At 39.1% G+C, this 21,885-nt stretch overlaps 1 protein-coding gene across 18 annotated transcripts in view; it reads right to left on the reverse strand.

Moving 5' to 3' along the window:
• The window catches only part of PRRC2C (proline rich coiled-coil 2C), a 108,281-nt gene that overhangs the window by 28,638 nt on the left and 57,758 nt on the right, over positions 1 to 21,885 (reverse strand). For 17 of the 18 annotated variants that reach the window (XM_063648755.1, XM_063648775.1, XM_054482421.2 and 14 more), the window contains exons 17-20: positions 19,245 to 19,453; positions 14,703 to 14,857; positions 6,796 to 7,699; positions 3,850 to 3,935 (exon numbers count right to left, since the gene is read on the reverse strand). In XM_063648755.1, the coding sequence (XP_063504825.1) occupies positions 3,850 to 3,935; positions 6,796 to 7,699; positions 14,703 to 14,857; positions 19,245 to 19,453 (1,354 nt within the window). The remainder of the gene's footprint in view (positions 1 to 3,849; positions 3,936 to 6,795; positions 7,700 to 14,702; positions 14,858 to 19,244; positions 19,454 to 21,885) is intronic. The other variant, XM_054481941.2, reaches the window with a different exon arrangement.

The raw sequence follows: 21,885 nt of genomic DNA on the forward strand, positions 1-21,885 counted from the left end.
TTAATGTTATATCTACCAGGATATAATGTCAAGAGTATGAACAACACATGTAATTCAGATTTATTTTTAATATCTAAATAGTCACCTTCAAATACAGTCACGTGCCATATAATGGTGATGTTTAGCCAATGATGGACCACATATACAAAGGTGGTTCCATAAAATTATATCGTATTTTTACTGTACCTTTTCTATGCTTAGAAACACAAATACTTATCATTGTGTTACAACTGCCTATGGTATTCAGTATAGTAATAAGCTGTATAGGTTTGTAGCCTAGAAGCCATAGGCTGTACCATCTAGGTTTGTGTAAGTAGACTCTATGATGTTCACACAATGACCCATTTCTCAGGACGTATCTCTGTTGTTAAGCAAAGCATGAATGTATTGGAAAATACTGATGTACATTAGAATAAAAATTTCTTTGCTTTAGTCAATGTTGAAATTCTACAGTCAGTTAAGTGTAAGTGTACAGTAGTATTAGAAAAGAAAATAATGCAGTAAGTAGACTGTGAAGGCTATTAATTGTATATACAAAAATGTTAAGAACTTGTACATATTTAAATGAGTAGAAAAATAACCGTCAAGTTAATGACTGTTGGAGAATGTTATACCCTTTGAAACGAAAGTGTTTATGAAATATACATAGTACAAAGAATGATAAAAGCTTAGACAATATTATAATATCAAGTATTTGTAAGGCTAGTTGGTGCAACTAACATTGATAACTTTAAGTAAAATAATCATTAAGAGTTCTATTTCACTAGAATAATCTAAGAAAAAGTTCATTAGGGAATTCTTTCCATCCTATGAAATGTCAATTTTGCTAATACAAAATTTCATCATGAGGAAAAACTCCAAAATAATGTATGACATTCACAAAAAATCATCTTCCATCCAGAAAACATAAAGAACACAAAGACAATAAAGAAAAAAGTATGAGAGAAAAATGAGACACCACTAAAATATCTTGCTCCACCACTGACTGAAGGTTAAGTGTAAATACCCATTTATCACTGTAAACTTGTACAATGCCTGCAAGAAAAATCTTACAGTTGGGAAACAAACTTCCACTCTTGTCCTTCACACCAGCATGAAAAATTCTGAAATGCTCTCTATGACTAATCATAATGCTAATACCAAAAGGCAGAAGAAAAATTATTAAACTGAGACTCTTAAATATTGAATGCATTGACTCTTGAGTTGTACAGTTCTCTGAAGAATCTGTAACATCAAAACAGATGATGAAGCCTACTCTGGACCTACTAAGTCAGAAAACTGGAGTGGAGACAGAAGTAGCAGGAAGATTTCTTTAAAGAAAAAAAAACCTTTTAGCACCTATGGGCTATACAAAAATTAAAATAAATTAAAATCTCAACTATATCTTCTTTACTGCCCCATTTTTTTCTGTACTCCTTTATAGCAAAATGATGTTCAAGTTCTTTATACAGTTGGCTCTCCTTATTTGCAGGTTCCACATCTGTAGATTCAACCCAGTATGGATGGAAAATATTCAGAAAAAAATTATAAATGGTTGTCAGTACTATACAAGAACAGACTGTTCTTTCTTGTCATTATTCCCTAAATAATATGGTATAACAACAATTTACATAGCATTTACATTGTATTAGGTATATAATTAATCTAGAGATGATTTAAAGTACACAGGGAGGTTATGCATAGGTTATATGCAAATACCGCTTCATTTTATATGAGACTTGAGCATCCCTGGGTTTTGGTTTCTATGGTGGTGAGAACCAATCTCCACAGATATGGAGAGAAAATGGTACTCATCTTTCCTTTCATTTTCTCTTAAACTCACTCTTTCATCCAGGCTTTCATCCCTACTACTCCACCAATAATGTTCTTATCAAAGTCATCAGTGACCATCATATAACTCTATCAATTGAACACCTATATTACTTGACCTACCAGCAGCCATCTGACACACTTATCTACCCCTTCTTTGAACTTATCTTTCACTTGACTTTTAGGATACTTCTCTAATCACTTAGCTTCTCTAATTCCTATATTTCCTGGAGTCAGAAAGCCCTAAGACTTAATTTTTGATTCTCTTTCCTAACTACTCTCATTCTCCCTTGGTAACCTTATACAATTCCATCACTTTAAACATCATCTATATGCTAATGACTTCAAATTCATTATCTTCAAACTAGATGAACTCTTCTGAACTACAGACTCATATCCAACTACATTTCCACTCAGAGGTATAATAAGCATCTTAAATCTAACATGTCAAAAACTGTCCAATCTCAGTTACTGAAAATTCTAGTATTTCTTAATGTTCAACCCAAAAACTTTGGAGCTAACTTTGACTCCTCTGTCCCTTCTCATACCCCATTTAACACTTTAGTAAATTTTGTCAGCTCAATCTTCAAAATACTCAGAAACCAACTATTTCTCATGACCTTTCATGCCACTTCCCAGGTTTTAAGCTATCATCATTCGATTATTGTAATATCCTAACTTCTACTCTTGCCACCTATGGATTATTTTTCACAGACCACCCAGAATAATTTTAAAAGTCAGATCCTGTTGCTCCTTGCTCAAAACCCTCCAGTGTCTTCCTACCTCTTCCATAGGCCCTACAGGATCCACCTGCTACTCAGGTGTGACCTCCAACTTCATCTATTCTCTTTCTATCTCTTACTTCATTCCAGCCACATGGACTTCGCTGAACTTCCTCAAACAAACCAAGTGTACTCCTGTCTCATGGCATTCATATTTGCTATTACCTGAACCTGGAATCTCTTTTCCTCAGACATTTGAATAGCATACTCTCTTATATCCTTCAAGTCTTTAACTCAAGCATTATCTAAGTAGGCTTTCGTGGTCACCCTATATTAAACTGTCTTTGTGAACCTTGGAAAATTCCTTATGTACCTTTCCTGCTTCGTTTTTCTCCACAGTGCTGATCACGATACGTTTTTTTATTAGTGGCTTCTCCTCACAGGACAATGGAAGTCCCATGACGGTAGGGCTTTTTGAGTGTTTTTAGTCCCAGTTTTGTAAGCCCACAGGTTAGAACACTACCTAGAATACTGTGAGGGCTTAGTAAATGTTCGTTCAATGAATGAAGAATCACTGACCCCCAACAGTCATTTAGCAGTATCACATTTGAGAAATTACGTTAGAATAACAATCTGCTGTAAACAGTTTCTAAATACTTATACTACTTAAGTCCTCAAGATAGAAACATGGGAGAAAAGTCCAGAAAACAATAATTGCACTTTTATTTTCTGTATCATTAAGATCTTTCTTGAGACTAAATTGAAAACAAGTGTTTAAGGTCTGAAAGTGAGACACACCTTATAAATGTAAAGATGTAGCAGCAAGAGTATCACTTGGGAAATTGTTAGAATTTATTCAAACCTCAACCCAGACCTAATAAGTCATGAACTATGGACGTGGGGCTCAGCAATGTTTTAATTGCCCTCCAGGTTAATTCTGAGGCATGCTATAAGCATTGTTTTGCTTTCCAGGTGGGGTCTTGCTCTATCACCTAGGCTGGAGTACAGTGGCACAGTTATGACTTTACTGTAGCCTTGACCTCCCAGGCTCAAGTGACAGTCCAACCTCAGCTCCAGAGTAGCTGAGACTACAAGCACATGCCACCACAACTGGCTATTTTTTGTTCTGTATGTAGAGACAGGGTCTTCCTACATTGCCCAGGCGGGTCTCACTATGTTGCCCAGGCTGGTCTCGAACTCCTGGACTCAAGCAATCCTCCCACCATGCTAGGATTACAGGTGTAAGCCACCACACCCGGCCACACTGAAGTATTAGGGAAAACCCAGCACACCAATGCTGTTAAAAGCCTATTCTTACCTCTGATGAAGTAGCTGATCCAAACGATGTTAAGGGCTTATTCCATGCACTAACTGAGGGTGGCTGTGGTGGACTAATGGGACCTACTGGAAAGAAGAAGCCATAAGAAACATGATTAGGATTTAGAGTCTAATAATCTCTAACCCATTTAACCCTTTCCTTAATCTCCTACTGTCTAGCTATTACTAGCCAGGCAATAAAACAATCACTTTTCAAATCAGACTTACAAAGATTATTATGTATCAACATACAGGCATACCCCAGAAACATTGTGGGTTCAGTTCCAGACCACTGCAATCAAGCAAGTATTGCAATAAAGCAAGTCACACTAATTTTTTGGTTTCCAAGTGCATATCAAAAGTTATGTTTACATTATACTACAGTCTAATATGTAATAGCATCATGTCTTAAAAAAGATGCATACTTTTTAATTTTAAAAAAACTACCGCTAAAAAGGAAGCTAATCATCATCTTAGCCTTTGAATCGTATTTTGCTGGTGGAATCTTGCCAGTGGAGATGTTGATGGCTGCTAACTAACTAGGATGGCGTTTGCTGAAAGCTAGCATGGCTGTGGCAGTTACTTAAAATAAGACAACAACGAAGTTTGTAACATCAACTGACTATTCCTTTCATGAATCCTCTGTAGCATGTGATACTGTTTACCCATACAGTAGAACTTCTTTCAAAACTGGAGTCAATAGTCTCAAATCCCATTGTTTAATCAACTAAGTTTATGTAATATTCTAGATCCTTTGCTGTCATTTCAACAATGTTCACAGCATCTTCACCAGGAGATTCCATCACAAGAAACAACTTTCTTTGTGTCAGAGTTATTTCCTCCACTGATGTCTTGAATTCCTCCAAGTCATCCATGAGGGTTATAATCAACTTCTTACAAACCCCTGTTAATGTTGATATTCTGACATCCTTCCATGAATCACTAATGTTCTTAAAGGAGTCTAAATGGTAAATCCTTTCCACATGGTTTTCAAATTTCTTTGCCCAGATCCATCAGAAGAATCACTGTCTATGGAGGCTGTAGCCTTAGAAAATGTATTTCTTAAATAACAAGACTTGAAAGTCAAAATACTCCTTGATCCATGGGCTGCAGAATGGATGCCATGTTGGAAGGCATGAAAACAACATAAATCTTCCTGTATATCTTCATCACAACTCTAGGGTGACTAGGTGCCCTGTCAACAAGCTTATATTTTGAAGGAAAGCTTTTGAGCATTTTTCCCCCTGAGCAGTAGGTCTCAACAGTGGGAATAAAAATAATAGGTACGGGCCCGGGCATGGTGGCTCACACCTGTAATCCCAGCACTTTGGGAGGCCGAGGCAGGTGATCACCTGAAGTCAGGGGTTCGAGACCAGCCTGGCCAACATGGCAAAACCCCGTCTCTACGAAAAATACAAAATTAGCCAGGCATGGTGACGTGTGCCTGTAGTCCCAGATACTCAGGAGGCTGAGGCAGGGGAATTGCTTGAATCTGGGAGGCAGAGGTTGCAGTGAGCTGAGATTGAGCCACTGCACTCCAGCCTAGGTGACAAAAGTGAAGCTCTGTCTCAAAAAAAAAAAAAAAAGTTGGTATGCCATTTTGTAAACAGATGTGATGTCATCTAGGCTTGATTGTTCCATTTCTAGAGTACAGGCAGAATAGATTTAGCATAATTTTTAAGGGCTCTAGGATTTCAAACATGGTAAATGAGCAGGGGCTTCAGCTTTAAGTCATCAGATACATTAGCCCCTAACAAGAGAGTCAGCCTGTCCTTTTAAGTCAGGCATTGACTTCTCTCTAGCCATGAAAGGCCTAGATGGCATCTCCTTCCAACAGAAGGCTGTTTCGTCTACGTGAAAAATTTATTATTTAATGTAGCCCCCTTCATCCATTATCTCAGTTTTGGATCTTCTGGATAACTTGCTGCTTTACCTTGCACTTTAATGTGATAGAGGTGGCTGCTTTCCTTAAACTTCCTGAACCAACCTCTGCTAGGTTCAAACTTTTCTTTGGCAGCTTCCTCACCTCTCTCAGGCACCACAGAACTGAACAGAGATAGAGGCCTTGCTTCGGATTAGGCTTTGGGTTAAGGGAATGTTATGTCTGGATTGACCTGCTATCCAGACCACTATAACTTTGTATCAGCAATAAGATTGTTTTACTTTCTTATCATTAGTGTTGATTACTGAAGTAGCACTTAACTTTTGACCTATCTTGGCTTTTACCATGCCTTCTTCAATAAGCTTAGTCATTTCCAGCTTTTGATTTAAAGTGAGACGTACATGACTCTTCCATCCACTTGAACACTTAGAGGCCACCAGAGAGTTATTAATCGGCCTAATTTCAACATTGTTGTGTTCTTAAAGAATAGGGAGGTCCAGGAGAGGTAGAGATCAGGGAACGGCTGGTCAATGGAGTAGTCAGAACACACAAAACATTTATCAATTAAGTTCACTATCTTATTTGGGTGTTCATGGTACCCCGAGACAATTACAATATCAAAGATAACTGACCACCATAACAGATAAATGATGAAAAATTTGACATATTGCAAGAATGACCAAAATGTGACACAGAACATGAAATGAGCACATGCTGTTGGAAAAATGACACCAGAAGACTTGCTTGACACAGTTACCATGAACTTTTAATTTTTAAAAATGCAGTGTCCACAAAGTGTAATCAAATGAGGTATGCATGTACAAGTCCCCCCCAAATATTGCCTATTATTTTCTCATCAACACAAAATTATTTCCATAAAATATAATATGCTTGTTAAACATGCTTAAAACAAAAATTTTAAAGTTGAGAGGATTACTATTACTTTTTCCTACAATAAAAAATGAGATGGCTAGAAAACACTTAAAGAGTATAAAAATAAAATTCAAAAGAAACCTCAGTATTCCCATGCCATTCCCCACCCCTCACTTCTCTTTTGCAACTTACATTTCTTAGAGATATCATTCAGCACACCTGGTGGGGCCACCTTGTTATCCCATAATTCAGCTGTCAGAGTGCCATGTGACTGTGGGGTCTGGATGGATTTTCCTGAGGCTACATAATCTGTGCCATTAGGTGTTTGAGCTGAAGGCAGCCTAATTGATGGTGGTGGCTGTTTTGAAGACTGAGATGTAGTCTGTAGTGGATTCTGGACTGGTTTGTGGGTCTGTGCCTGAGTCTGGGCTAGGGGAGGCGGGGCAGGATTTGGGGCTGAGACTGGGGTGGGGGCTGGGGCTGGGGCTGAAGCTGAGGCAGGGACAAGTGGGACTGAGACAGTTGGGGCTGAGGCTGGGACAGTTGGTGCTGTGATGACTGGGGCAGCTGGGGAAGAGGCTGCTGCGGCTGGCGTTGGAGCTGAAGTTGGTGCTAGGGCTGAAGCAAGAATGGGAATTGAGGCTGAGGCAAGAATGGGGACAGAAGCTGGGGTTGAAACTGAGGCAAGGATGGGGGTTGGAGCTGGGGCTGAGGCTGGAGCTGAAGAAGAGGTTATAGCTGCAGCTGAAGTAGAGGCTGGAACTGAACTTGAGACTGAGGCTGAGGTTGAAACTGGAGCTAAGGGTGAGGCTGGAACTGCAGCTGAGGTTGAGGCCAGAATTGGAGCTAAAGTTGAGGCCGGAACTGGAGCTGAGGTTGAGGCTGGAACTGGAGTTAAGGTTGCTGGAAGTGGAGCTGAGGTTGAGGCTGGAACTGAAGCTGAGGTTGAAGGTGGAAGTGGAGCCGAAGCTAGAGGTGGAACTGAGGCTGAAGACTGTGCTTGCTGGATCCCTGTAGCCTGTTTTTTGGCAAATCTTGGAGGAAGCTTAGAAGTCTGGCTTCTTCCTTTTTCGTTTGCATTCTTTTTGTTCCAGACCTTAAAAAATTAACAGGGACCATTTTTGTCAATAATGCAGCTGAAAGCAACAGTTCATAAATGCAACTTTTAACTAACTCCCATTAACTTGGCTCCTTTACTTTTCAAAATAGGTACTCAAACTACAAAATGTCAGGGTTGCTAATAAGATTTTGAATGATGAGAAGCCAAAATGATATTGAGACAAAAGACAAATAGGTATTGTACATTCTTGACATACAGGTACACAATTCTGAAATTCAAGAACTAAGAAATTTTGCAGTAAATTCATTTTGCAGCAAAACCTACCTGAGCTAACAAAATGCTACTTACAGTCTTAACTCATATATTTGCCACAGACATTAATTTGGGCAGTGTGGCTGGTATGTTATGATATAGGGTAGATGCACAACTATTTTACCTTTCTAAATAAATGACTTCTGAAAATTTGGTTCCAAACGTTATAGGCAATTAAACGAATAATTTATCTTGATTCATTCTGCGTATTTAAATGAACTAATATAAATTACAATAGATACTTTTGTAGGCCAGGAATCCAAAATCTACTGGTTCGTGACATTTGTGTTCATTAGCTTTCCAAGATAATTTAAAATCAACTCAACTTTGCCTTGGGGCAAATAAGGTGTCCCTAGCATACAGTATGTTGTTAAAGTAAAGATGGTCTTGAGGAAGTAGCGGTTGCCATTCCAAGACGGCCGAATAGGAACAGCTCCAGTCTGCAGCTCCCAGTGTGATTGACGCAGAAGACGGGTGATTTCTGCATTTCCAAATGAGGTACCTGGTTCATCTCACCGGGACTGGTTGGACAGTGGGTGCAGCTCACGGAGGGTGAGCCGAAGCAGGGTAGGGCATTGCCTCACCCAAGAAGCACAAGGGGTGGGGGGATTTCCCTTTCCTAGCCAAGGGAAGTCATGACAGACTGTACCTGGAAAATCGGGACTCCCGCCCTAATACTGAACTTTTCCAACGGTCTTAGCAAACGGCACACCAGGAGATTATATCCTGCGCCTGGCTTGGCGGGTCCCACGCCCATAGAGCCTTGCTCACTGCTAGCGCAGCAGTCCGAGATCGAACTGCGAGGTGGCAGCCTGGCTGGGGGAGTGGCGTCCACCATTGCTGAGGCTTGAGTAGGTAAACAAAGCAACCGGGAAGCTTGAACTGGGGGGAGCCCACCGCAGTTCAATGAGGCCTGCCTGCCTCTGTAGACTCCACCTCTGGGGGCAGGGCATAGCTGAACAAAAGGCAGCAGAAACTTCTGCAAACTTAAAAGCCCCTGTCTGACCGCTCTGAAGAGGGCAGTGGTTCTCCCAGCTCTGAAAACAGAGAGACTGCCTCCTCAAGTGGGTCTCTGGCCCTGTGTAGCCTAACTGGGAGACATCTCCCAGTAGGGGCCAACTGACACCTCAAACAGACAGATGCCCCTCTGAGATGAAGCTTCCAGAGGAAGGATCAGGCAGCAATATTTGCTGTTCTGCAGCCTCTGCTGGTGATACCCAGGCAGTGGACCTCCAGCAAATTCCAACAGACCTGCAGCTGAGGGACCTGGCTGTTAGAAGGAAAACTAACAAACAGAAAGGAATAGCATTAACATCAACAAAAAGGACATCCACACCAAAACCCCATCTGTAGGTCACCATCATCAAAGACCAAAGGTAAATAAAACCACAAAGCTGGGGAGAAACCAGAGCAGAAAAGCTGAAAATTCTAAAAACCAGAGCGCCTCTTCTACTCCAAATGATCACAGCTCCTTGCCAGCAACGGAACAAAGCTGGACAGAGAATGACTGACAAGTTGACAGAAGTAGGCTTCAGAAGGTTGGCAATAACAAACTTCTTTGAGCTAAAGGAGGACATTCGAACCCATTGCAAGGAAGCTAAAAACCTTGAAAAAAGATTAGACGAATGGCTAACTAGAATAAACAGTGTAGAGAAGACCTTAAATGACCTGATGGAGCTGACAACCATAGCACGAGAGCTACACGACACATGCCCAAGCTTCAGTAGTCGATTTGATCAAGTGGAAGAAAGTGTATCAGTGACTGAAGATCAAATAAATGAAATGAAGCGAGAAGTTTAGAGAAAAAAGAGTAAAAAGAAACGAACAAAGCCTCCAAGAAATATGGGACTATGTGAAAAGACCAAATCTATGTTTGATTGGTGTACCTGAAAATGACGGGGAGAATGGAACCAAGTTGGAAAACATTCTTGTGGATACTATCCAGGAGAACTTCCCCAACCTAGCAAGGCAGGCTAACATTCAAATTCAGGAAATACAGAGAACACCACAAAGATACTCCTCGAGAAGAGTAACCCCAAGACACATAACTGTCAGATTCATCAAGGTTGAAATGAAGGAAAAAATGTTAAGGGCAGCCAGAGAGAAAGGTTGGGTTACCCACAAAGGGAAGCCCATCAGACTAACAGCAGATCTCTCGGGAGAAACTCTATAAGCCAGAAGAGGGTGGGGGCCAATATTCAACATTCTTAAAGAAAAGAATTTTCAACCCAGAATTTCATATGCAGCCAAACTAAGCTTCATAAGTGAAGGAGAAATAAAATCCTTTACAGACGAGCAAATGCTGAGAGATTTTGTCAACATCAGGCCTGCCTTACAAGAGCTCCTGAGACTAAACATGGAAAGGAACAACCAGTACTAGTCACTGCAAAAACATGCCAAATTGTAAAGACCATCGATGCTAGGAAGAAACTGCATCAACTAACGGGCAAAACAACCAGCTAACATCATTATGACAGGATCAAATTCACACATAACAATATTAACCTTAAATATAAATGGGCTAAATGCCCCAATTAAAAGACACAGACTGGCAAATTGGATAAAGAGTCAAGACTCATCAATGTGCTGTATTCAGGAGACCCATCTCACGTGCAGAGACAGAGATAGGCTCAAAACAACGGGATGGAGGAAGATCTACTAAGCAAATGGAAAACAAAAAAAGCGGGGGTTGCAAACCTAGTCTCTGATAAAATAGACTTTAAACCAACAAAGATAAAAAGAGACAAAGAAGGCCATTACATAATGGTAAAGGGATCAATTCAACAAGAGCTAACTATTCAAATATATATGCACCCAATACAGGAGCACCCAGATTCATTTAAGCAAGTCCTTAGAGACCTACAAAGAGACTTAGACTCCCACACAATACTAATGGGAGACTTTAACACCCCATTGTCAATATTAGACAGATCAACAAGACAGAAGGTTAACAAGGATATCCAGGACTTGAACTCAGCCCTGCACCAAGCAGACCTAATAGACATCTACAGAACTTTCCACCCCAAATCAACAGAATATACATTCTTCTCACTATCACATCACATTTATTCCAAAACTGACCAAATAGTTGGAAGTAAGCACTCCTCAGCAAATGTAAAAGAACAGAAATCACAACAAACTGTCTCTCAGACCAGAGTGCAATCAAATTAGAACTCAGGATTAAGAAACTCACTCAAAACCGCTCAACTACATGGAAACTGAACAACCTGCTCCTGAATGACTACCGGGTACATAATGAAATGAAGGCAGAAATAAAGATGTTCTTTGAAACCAATGAGAACAAAGACACAACATACCAGAATCTCTCGGACACATTCAAAGCAGTGTATAGAGGGAAATTTATAGCAATAAATGCCCACAAGAGAAAGCAGGAAAGATGCACAATTGACACCCTAACATCACAATTAAAAGAACTAGAAAAGCAAGAGCAAACACATTCAAAAGCTAGCAGAAGGCAAGAAATAACTAAAATCAGAGCAGAACTGAAAGAAATAGAGACGGAAAAAACCCTTCAAAAGATTAATGAATCCAGGAGCTGGTTTTTTGAAAGGATCAACAAAATTGATAGACCGCCAGCAAGACTAAAAAAGAAGAAAAGAGAGAAGAATCAAATAGACGCAATAAAAAATGATAAAGGGGATATCACCACCAATGCCACAGAAATACAAACTACCATCAGAGAATACTACGAACACCTCTACGCAAATAAACTAGAAAATCTAGAAGAAATGGATAAATTCCTCGACACATACACCCTCCCAAGACTAAACCAGGAAGAAGTTGAATCTCTGAATAGACCAATAAAAGGATCTGAAATTGTGGCAGTAATCAACAGCTTAACAAACAAAAAGAGTCCAGGACCAGATGGATTCACAGCCAAATTCTACCAGAGGTACAAGGAGGAACTGGTACCATTCCTTCTGAAACTATTCCAATCAATAGAAAAAGAGGGAATCCTCCCTAACTCATTTTATGAGGCCAGCATCATCCTGATACCAAAGCCTGGCAGAGACACAACCAAAAAAGAGAACTTTAGACCAATATCCTTGATGAACATTGATGCAAAAATCCTCAATAAAATACTGGCAAACCGAATCCAGCAGCACATCAAAAAGCTTATCCACCATGATCAAGTGGGCTTCATCCCTGGGATGCAAGGCTGGTTCAATATACGCAAATCAATAAATGTAATCCAGCATATAAACAGAACCAAAGACAAAAACCACATGATTATCTCAATAGATGCAGAAAAGGCCTTTGACAAAATTCAACAACCCTTCATGCTAAAAACTCTCAATAAATTAGGTACTGATGGGACGTATCTCAAAATAATAAGAACTACTTATGACAAACCCACAGCCAGTATCATACTGAATGGGCAAAAACTGGAAGCATTCTCTTTGAAAACTGGCACAAGACAGGGATGCCCTCTCTCAACACTCCTATTCAACACAATATTGGAAGTTCTGGCTAGGGCAATCAGGGAAGAGAAAGAAATAAAGGATATTCAATTAGGAAAAGAGGAAGTCAAATTGTCCCTGTTTGCAGATGACATGATTGTATATTTAGAAAACCCCATTGTCTCAGCCCAAAATCTCCTTAAGCTGACAAGCAACTTCAGCAAAGTCTCAGAATATAAAATCAATGTGCAAAAATCACAAGTATTCCTATACACCAATAACAGACAGACAGACAGCCAAATAATGAGTGAACTCCCATTCACAATTGCTTCAAAGAGAATAAAATACCTAGGAATCCAACTTACAAGGGATGTGAAGGACCTCTTCAAGAAGAACTACAAACCACTGCTCAACAAAATAAAAGAGGACACAAACAAATGGAAGAACATTCCATGCTCATGGATAGGAAGAATGAATATCGTGAAAATGGCCATACTGCCCAAAGTAATTTATAGATTCAATGCCATCTCCATCAAGCTACCAATGACTTTCTTCACAGAATTGGAAAAAACTACTTTAAAGTTCATATAGAACCAAAAAAGAGCCTGCATTGCCAAGACAATCCTAAACAAAAAGAACAAGGCTGGAGGCATCACACTACCTGACTTCAAACTACACTACAAGGCTACAGTAACCAAAACAGCATGATACTGGTACCAAAACAGAGATACAGACCAATGGAACAGAACAGAGGCCTCAGAAATAACACCACCCATCTACAACCATCTGATCTTTGGCAAACCTGACAAAAACAAGAAATGGGAAAGGATTCCCTATTTAATAAATGGTGCTGGGAAAACTGGCTAGCCATATGTAGAAAGCTGAAACTGGATCCCTTCCTTACACCTTATACAAAAATTAATTCAAGATGGATTAAAGACTTACATGTTAGACCTAAAACCATAAAAACCCTAGAAGAAAACCTAGGCAATACCATTCAGGATATAGGCATGGGAAAGGACTTCATGACCAAAATATCAAAAGCAATGGCAACAAAAGCCAAAACAGACAAATGGGATCTAATTAAACTAAAGAGCTTCTGCACAGCAAAAGAAACTACCATCAGAGTGAACAGGCAACCTACAGAATGGGAGAAAATTTTTGCAATCTACTCATCTGACAAAGGGCTAATATCCAGAACCTACAACGAACTTAAATTTACAAGATAAAATCAAACAACCCCATCAAAAAGTGGGTAAAGGATATGAACAGACACTTTTCAAAAGAAGACATATATGCAGCCAACAGACACGTGAAAAAATGATCATCATCACTGGTGAGAGAAATGCAAATCAAAACCACAATGAGATACCATCTCACATCAGTTAGAATGGCGATCATTAAAAAGTCAGGAAACAACAGGTGCTGGAGAGGATGTGGAGAAATAGGAACACTTTTACACTGCTGGTGGGAGTGTAAACTAGTTCAAGCATTGTGGAAGACAGTGTGGTGATTCCTCAAGGATCTAGAACTAGACATACCATTTGCCCCAGTGATCCCATTACTGGGTATATACCCAAAGGATTATAAATCATGCTGCTATAAAGACACATGCACACATGTTTACTGCGGCACTATTCACAATAGCAAAGACTTGGAACCAACCCAAATGTCCAACAATGATAGACTAGATTAAGAAAATGTGGCACATATACACCATGGAATACCATGCAGCCATAAAAAAGGATGAGTTCATGTCCTTTATAGGGACATGGATGAAGCTGGAAACCATCATTCTGAGCAAACTATCGCAAGGACAGAAAACCAAACACCTCATGTTCTCACTCATAGGTGGGAACTGAACAACGAGAACACTTGGACACAGGGCGGGGAACATCACACACCTGGGCCTGTTGTGGGATGGGGGGAGGGCGGAGGGATAGCATTAGGAGAAATACGCAGTGTAAACGACGAGTTAATGGGTGCAGCACACCAACATAGCACATGTATACATATGTAACAAACCTGCATGTTGTACACATGTACCCTAGAACTTACAGTATTAAAAATAAAAAAAAGATGGTCTTTGCTGTAAGTCAAAATATAAGGAGCTACAGTCCTTATATTTTATTTAAAATTTCCTTTGATTCCGGTCAAAATGATTAAAAGTTGGGAAGATGATGTCACTCTTAACACTTGAATAATGAATACAGCCTTGCCAAGTAGATAAAAACCTTGAACCTTTGCTGATACACTTTGGGCAAGAAATCTAGATAACTAGCAACAAGTTGAAAAAAGATTTAAACCTGTATGACTTGTTCTTCCTTCTTTCGGCGTTCTTCATCCTGTAAACGTTTTTGTTGTTTTTTGGATACCACTTCAGTAAAACCATCATCATTCAGATTTGACTGGGGATCTTCAATTACTGTTACTTCAGGATGATCATCAATTATAACAACACCTGTGGGTGTGGGAAAGGATTTAAGATATTTTCTGTTTTTCAAATGAAAATTAATAAAAATGTTTAGTATAGTAGTACTTTAAAAAAAAAAAAAAACTAGCCAAAGGCCTAGTTCCTATAACTTATAGTGTATAACCTATTTCTCACCCTATCGCATGGCCATTCATTGTAAAGATTTGAAAAGATTTCATACACTTAAAAATAAAAATCCTAAAACTGGCCAGGCGCAGTGGCTCACGTCTGTAATCCCAGCACTTTTGGAGGCCAAGATGGGCATCCTGCTTGAGGCCAGAAGTTTGAGACCAGCCTGGCCAACATGGCAAAACTCTGTCTCTACTAAAAATACAAAAATTAGATGTGTGTGGTGGTACACACCTGTAGTCCCAGATACTCGGGAGGCTGAAGCACAAGAATCACTTGAACCTGGGAGGTGGAAGTTGCAATGAGCCGAGACCGTGCCACTGCATTCCAGCCTGGAAGACAGAGTGCGACTCTGTCCAAAAAATCCTAAAAATACCTGTTTTGAATGATATAGTCTTTTTTCTTTTCCTTAAGTAATATAGAAGTAATGCCTTAAAAAAGAAAAAAAATCAAAATTATCCTATGACCTAACCTCGATCTCTTAGCCTCAGATCTGTATAGTGCTTTAAAAGATCTGCAAAGCATTCTACCTCATTTGCATCTAACCATTCTAAGAGGTGGCTGTTACTATTATTTCTCCTTTTCAAAAAATGAAATAAATTGGCTTAGTGCTGTGGCACATGCCTGTAGTATCAACATTATGGGAGGCCGAAGTGGGAGGATCATTTGAGGCCAACAGTTCCACACCAGCCTGGGCAACACGGGGAGATCCTGTCTCTACTTTAAAAACAAACATATAAATAAATAAATAATGTTTTAAAAAATGAAATAAACTGATTTGTTTAAGGTAAGATGACCAGCCTAGCTGGTCTTATGACTCTTAATGTCTCTGTTTTATGCAGACCCTTGTCTACAGTGTGGAGTTGTTAAAAATACATGTTATGGGCAACACAGTGAAACCCTGTCTCTACAAAAAACGCAAAAATTAGCTGGCGCACGCCTGTGGTCCCAGGTACTTGGCAGGCTGAGGTAGGAGAATCACTTCAGTTGGGGAGGTTGAGACTGCAACAAGCTGAGATCAAGCCACTGCACTCCAGCATGGGAGAGCAAGACCCTGTCTCAATAAATAAAGAAATGAATAAGTTAATTAATTAAAATAAACGTGTAAGCTGTGTGTGAATGTAAGATGGCATAGGTGAACACATACCAGAATCATCTAGGTGATGAACAACTCAAGATCATTTTTCAACTTATTTTCCAACTAACCAATTATTTTGGCTATCTTAAAATTACCCTATATCCCAGTCAGTATGTGAAATATAAATCCATCAAATAATATTTCCAAGAAAAATGAAATTACTACAGGTGATGTAATTTTTTATTACAGGTATAATGTCTGAACAATAAGTATCAAGAAAGAGTGAAGCAATTTAAAGAAATTATTTAATTTTCAAACAATATACAATATGTTTTAATTGGAAATTACATATACAATACAAATATTTTTCTTGGAAATGATAAGTATTCAATTCAGGGTGGTGATAACTTGTTAGGTACAGCAACAAGGGAAGGTGATACTTGTTAGGTATGGCAACATAGGTATGATCAAGGAAGCGGTCACAGAGAAACTATCTACAAACATTTCTTCTAAAATAGTTAAAACTTAGCATTAACATATTCTGAGAGATGAAATGAAAAATGAATACTGGCTTTCACTCCTTAGAAACTGGCTGGGCATGGTGGTTCACACCTGTAATCCCAGCACTTTGGGAGGCCAAGGAAGGCGGATAACATGAGGTCAGGAGTTTGCGACTAGCCTGGCCAACATGGTAAAAAACCCTTTCTCTAGTAAAAATACAAAAAATTAGCTGGGAATAGTGGTACGCGCCTGTAGTCCCACCTTTCAGAAGGTTGAGGTAGGAGAATCGCTTGAACCTGGGAGGCAGAGGTTGCAGTGAGCCGAGATCACGCCACTGTACTCCAGCTTGGGTCACAGGGTGAGACATTACTATTATTCCATTTTTCTAATAGAAACTTGATTTCAGCCAGGCACGGTGGCTCATGCCTTTAATCCCGGCACTTTGGGAGGCCAAGGTGGACGGATTACTTGAAGTCAGGAGTTTGAGAGCAGCCTGGTCAACATGGCAAAACCCTCTACTAAAGTCTCTACTAAAAATACAAAAAATTAGCTGGGCATGGTGGCATGTGCCTGTAATCCTAACTATTAAGGAGGCTGAGGCAGGAGAATCACTTGAACCGGGGAGGCAGAGGTTGCAGTGAGCTGAGATTACGCCACTGCATTCCAGCCTGGGGGACAGAGCAAGACTCTGTCTCAAAAAAAAGAGAAAAAAAAACCAAAAAAAATGGGAAACTTGATTTCAAAAGAAAAAAACCCAGTTGATTCTGATTTATAAGACACTTCTACTTGTTTTTAAAATTCTTTTAAAAATCATTAACTCTGTAAAATGAAGCATATTCTCATTTCAATGAAAGGTCTGAGTCAAACATTTCAAAGGATGTCATGCACACATTACTTCAGACTGATGGAAAGACCTCATCATAATTCTAATTTTATCTCAGTTTTTCACTTACACTAAAATGTGTGTGTGTAAAGCCTATCTTATTATTTCAACTTCCTTAGTTCACCCAACCACATGTAGCATTTATGGAAAATTTGAACACTATTTTATTTAGTTTCCAATGTCCTCTTCTTTTTAACATTTTAGGTTACAGATATTACTTAAAAACAATGTTACCAGGAAAAAGAACTAAAGATGACTAACTCTTAAAGATAACTTTAATGAGTTGAAATGAATGGCTTAATTTCTATCACCACTTCAGAAATATATATAGTTTTTATCTGTTTTTACTGTCTTTTTTGTTTTGTTTTGTTTTGTTTTGTTTTTACAGGCATGCACCACCATGCCTGGCTAATTTTGTATTTTTAGAGGCGAGGTTTCTCCATGTTGGTCAGGCTGGTCTCAAACTCCCGACCTCAGGTGATCCGCCCACCTCAGCCTCCCAAAGTGCTGGGATGACAGGCCTGAGCCACTGCCCTGGGCCTATTATGTCTTAATATAGCAATATTATGGCTGGGCGTGGTGGCTCATGCCCGTAATCCCAGCACTTTGGGAGGCTGAGGCGGGTGGATGGCTTAAGCTCAGGAGTTCGAGACCAGCCTGGACAACATGGCAAAAACCCATTTCTACAAAAAATAAAAATAAAAATAATAAGAAAAAAAAATTAGCTGGGCATGGTGCCTCATGCTTGTAGTCCCAACTACTCGGGAAGGTGAGGCTGGGGAATCGCTTGAAGTCTGGGATGCAGACGTTGCAGTGAGCCGAGATTGCATCACTGCACACCAGCCTGGGCAACAGAGTAAGACTCTGTCTCAAAACAAACAAATGAAGAATTTGCATTGCTCACAAATTTCCAGGTAATGCTGATGATGTGGGGACCACACTTTGAGAACCACTGGTCAAAAAATAATGTCCATGAACTGTGCTCAAATCAGGGCTTAATATGTACAAATAACCATTAGGCAGATGAAAGAAAAACCTCATCTATATCTCTTATACTAGGATAACTGCAACTAACCCAACTTTCCTATTACTACTATTATTACTACTATTGAGCTATCTGGTCTTAACTTAGTAAATCTCTCAACTTTATTCAGTATTTCCAGTTTCATCCAAATGAATGGCAAATAGTACATTTTACATGTACAAATGTCTAGACGCAGATATTCCTTGTCTGTTTTTTCTTCATCTAATATTTTCTTGTTGCTTGTATTATCCTTCATATTTGATCCTCTATTACTTCATGGTTTCCTATTTTTCCACAGTGACACTGCCTCTCGTCCTATTATTTATTCTGTATTTGCCATATCTTAGACATCAGTTTTACCAAGGACATAATTATTGAGTTTAACATTTAGTTCCTTTTGTTTTTAATAATACATCTATACCAATATAACTAACTAAGAATCAAATTTCTGTGCTTTCTCAAATCTGGCAAATAAAGTGGTTACTGAATTTTCTTCCTCTTTTTTGGAAGAACAGTGCAATGCTGTTGGATTATTTTTAACAAAAATTTTATTAAGCATTCAAGGCTACACTAAAAGCTGGAGTTATTTTAGTTTAAGTTCAATCAGTTAGTGTTTCATAATCAGCCACTATGTATACCTCGAATGTCCAAATCTTCCCTTCTTGGAAAACTTCTTGAATTGTGGCATCTACATTTTAAAATGTAACAAATAAATAAACAAACAAATAGATAAATAAAATGAAAGAAACCTAAGACATACTTGCATAATTGTTGAGATCAAACTGTGATAGAGCATCCACTTTCTCTTTTGGTTTTTTAGGACCTGGTTTGGGGTCTTCTCTTTTTTTCCCAGTAGAATCTTTGGAGTTCTTTTGTCCTGTACCATTAGGTACTCCTTCCTGATGGTGTGCAGAGCTGCCATTGACGAGGTCAACCCCAGTTGTGCCTGCAGGCTGGTCATCAAATGGCCTATAAAAAAATAACTTGAGAAATAACTATTTCCACCTATCCAAACAAAAGAAAAATGCTGTTATTGGCAGTTTCTGAAGTTCATTCTAAGATGAAACACTGTTGGGATAGAAAACTCTAACTGTAACCAAACAAGCATTAGTGACTTTTGTTCAGTACAACCTTACTGAAACCAGGTTTCCCAAGAAAGTAAACTAGCTCCCTAGAGTTCTTTCCAGCAATTAAATTCTAGAATTCTAATTATACCAGAAGTTCTTAGAGTCTATTTGTCTATCATATTATAAATGAGCTAATTAATGCTGTTTGTAGCAGAAAATTTCTGTGATCCAAGCAAGTTCAAAGTATTCACAAATGGATGCTCTCTAAAAGTGGGCAGCATATGAAAACAAAAATTTTTAAAAAACATTCTATATTTACAACTATGTACATTAAAAAAATGTAATCAGATTTACACATTGATATAATTATTTTAAAAACCTTAATATGGAAATAATTCACTTCACAAACCAAATGTATCCCCTACAGTTCTTAACAGTTCTTATTTCCTAAAAGAATAATTTCAGGTTGACTTTTTTAAATTTCCAAGTGAAAATGATCACGGGAAATGGGTTTACTAATTCATTTGCACCTTAGCCTATAGTATTACTCAAGATAAAACCTTACCAGGTCCCTGGCCATACCTGAAACATTTTAAGAATGAGTTCATTTCTTCTATATGGTGCTCTTATAAAAAACATTTAATTATAATCGTCACTGCCATTTCTACAGGTTCAAAGTTGTTGTTATCTATCTACATGGCACAAAAATCTTGCTACATAGTTGAGATTTACATGGCACAAAAATCTTATTAAAATTTTCCCTGAGTATTGTTACTTAAAATTCTAATAGTTTGGTTACAGGAAATAAACTATTCTGTTTATTTTGGTTATCCTGATTCTGTTGGAATTTTAAGGGAATGTTCAAATTCCAAGTAAAAATTTCCTTTTTCTAAATTATCTGGAACAGCAAAAAGACTTTCTCTAATGCTGTGATTTGAACGTATCCCTCAAAAGTTCATGTGTTGGGCCACGTGCCGTGGCTCACGCCTGTAATCCCAGCAGGAGTTCGAGACCAACTTGGCAAACATGGCGAAACCCTGTCTCTTCTAAAAATACAAAAATTAGCCGGGCATGGTAGCGTTACGCCTGTAATCCCAGCTACTAGAGAGGCTGAGCCAGGAGAAATGCTTGAACCTAGCGGGGTGGAGGTTGCAGTGAGCAGAGATTGCGCCACTGCACTCCAGCTTGGGTGAGAGAGTGAGACTCCATCCCTCACCCGTGCCCTCAATAAAAAAAAAAAAAAAAAAAAAAAAAAAAGTTCATGTGTTGGAAACTTGGTCCCTAATGGCAATGCTGCAGGGGTGAGAGGTGAGAACTTTGGGAGGTGATTATGTCATCAGGGCTCTGCCCTTCTGAATGGATTGATCCTTAACAGGTTAATGAATGGGTTATCAAGGGAGTTGGTTAGTTATCATGAATGGGTCTGTTATAAAAGCCAGTTGTGCCATCTCTTGTGAGCCCCCTCACCATGTGATACGCATGCTGTCTTGGGACTCTGCAGAGTCTCTACCAACAAGAAGGCCCTCATGAGATGTCGCCCCCTCAACCTTGGGACTTTGCAGCCAACAGATTTGCAAGAAATACATTTCTTTTCTTTATAAATTACCAAGTCTTAGGTATTTAGTTATATCAACAGAAAATAGACAAATATACCTTACGAGTATAGTAACCTGAAGTGCTAAGTATGTAAAACTAAGGAACTCAGATTAATACCATACAGTCCAAATAAATTCTTAAATTCTTATCAGCTCAGGCTGCAAACCTGGCAATTGCTCTAAAAGCAGGGCATACATAATAATGATTACTTACTATATACCAGGTATTAAGTGCATCACAAGTATCATCTTAGTATCTTCACACATTAAGTGCTATTATTTTCTCCCCATTTTACTGGTGAGGAAGCAAAGGGGAAGCAACTAGAAAGTACTAGAGCCGAGATTTGAACCTAGGCATTCTGAATCTTAACTGCTACTTTATAATGCTTTCTAACACTAAATAAATCCATAGTAGCTTACTATAACCAACATCTTTTTTTTTTTTTTGAGACGGAGTCTCACTCTGTGGCCCAGGCTGGAATGCAGTGGCACGATCTCGGCTCACTGCAAGCTCCATCTCCCAGTGATGCCTGCCACCACACCTGGCTAATTTTTTGTATTTTCAGTAGAGGACGGGGTTTCACTGTGTTAGGATGGTCTTGATATCCTGACCTCGTGATCTGCCCACCTTGGCCTCCCAAAGTGCTGGGATTACAGGTGTGAGCCACTGCACCTGGCCCAACATCTGAATACTTAAAAAAACAGGCCAAGCGACAGGCGCGGTGGCTCACACCTGTAA

The sequence above is a fragment of the Pongo pygmaeus genome, chromosome 1, assembly GCF_028885625.2.
Source record: "Pongo pygmaeus isolate AG05252 chromosome 1, NHGRI_mPonPyg2-v2.0_pri, whole genome shotgun sequence".
Lineage (NCBI taxonomy): Eukaryota > Metazoa > Chordata > Mammalia > Primates > Hominidae > Pongo > Pongo pygmaeus.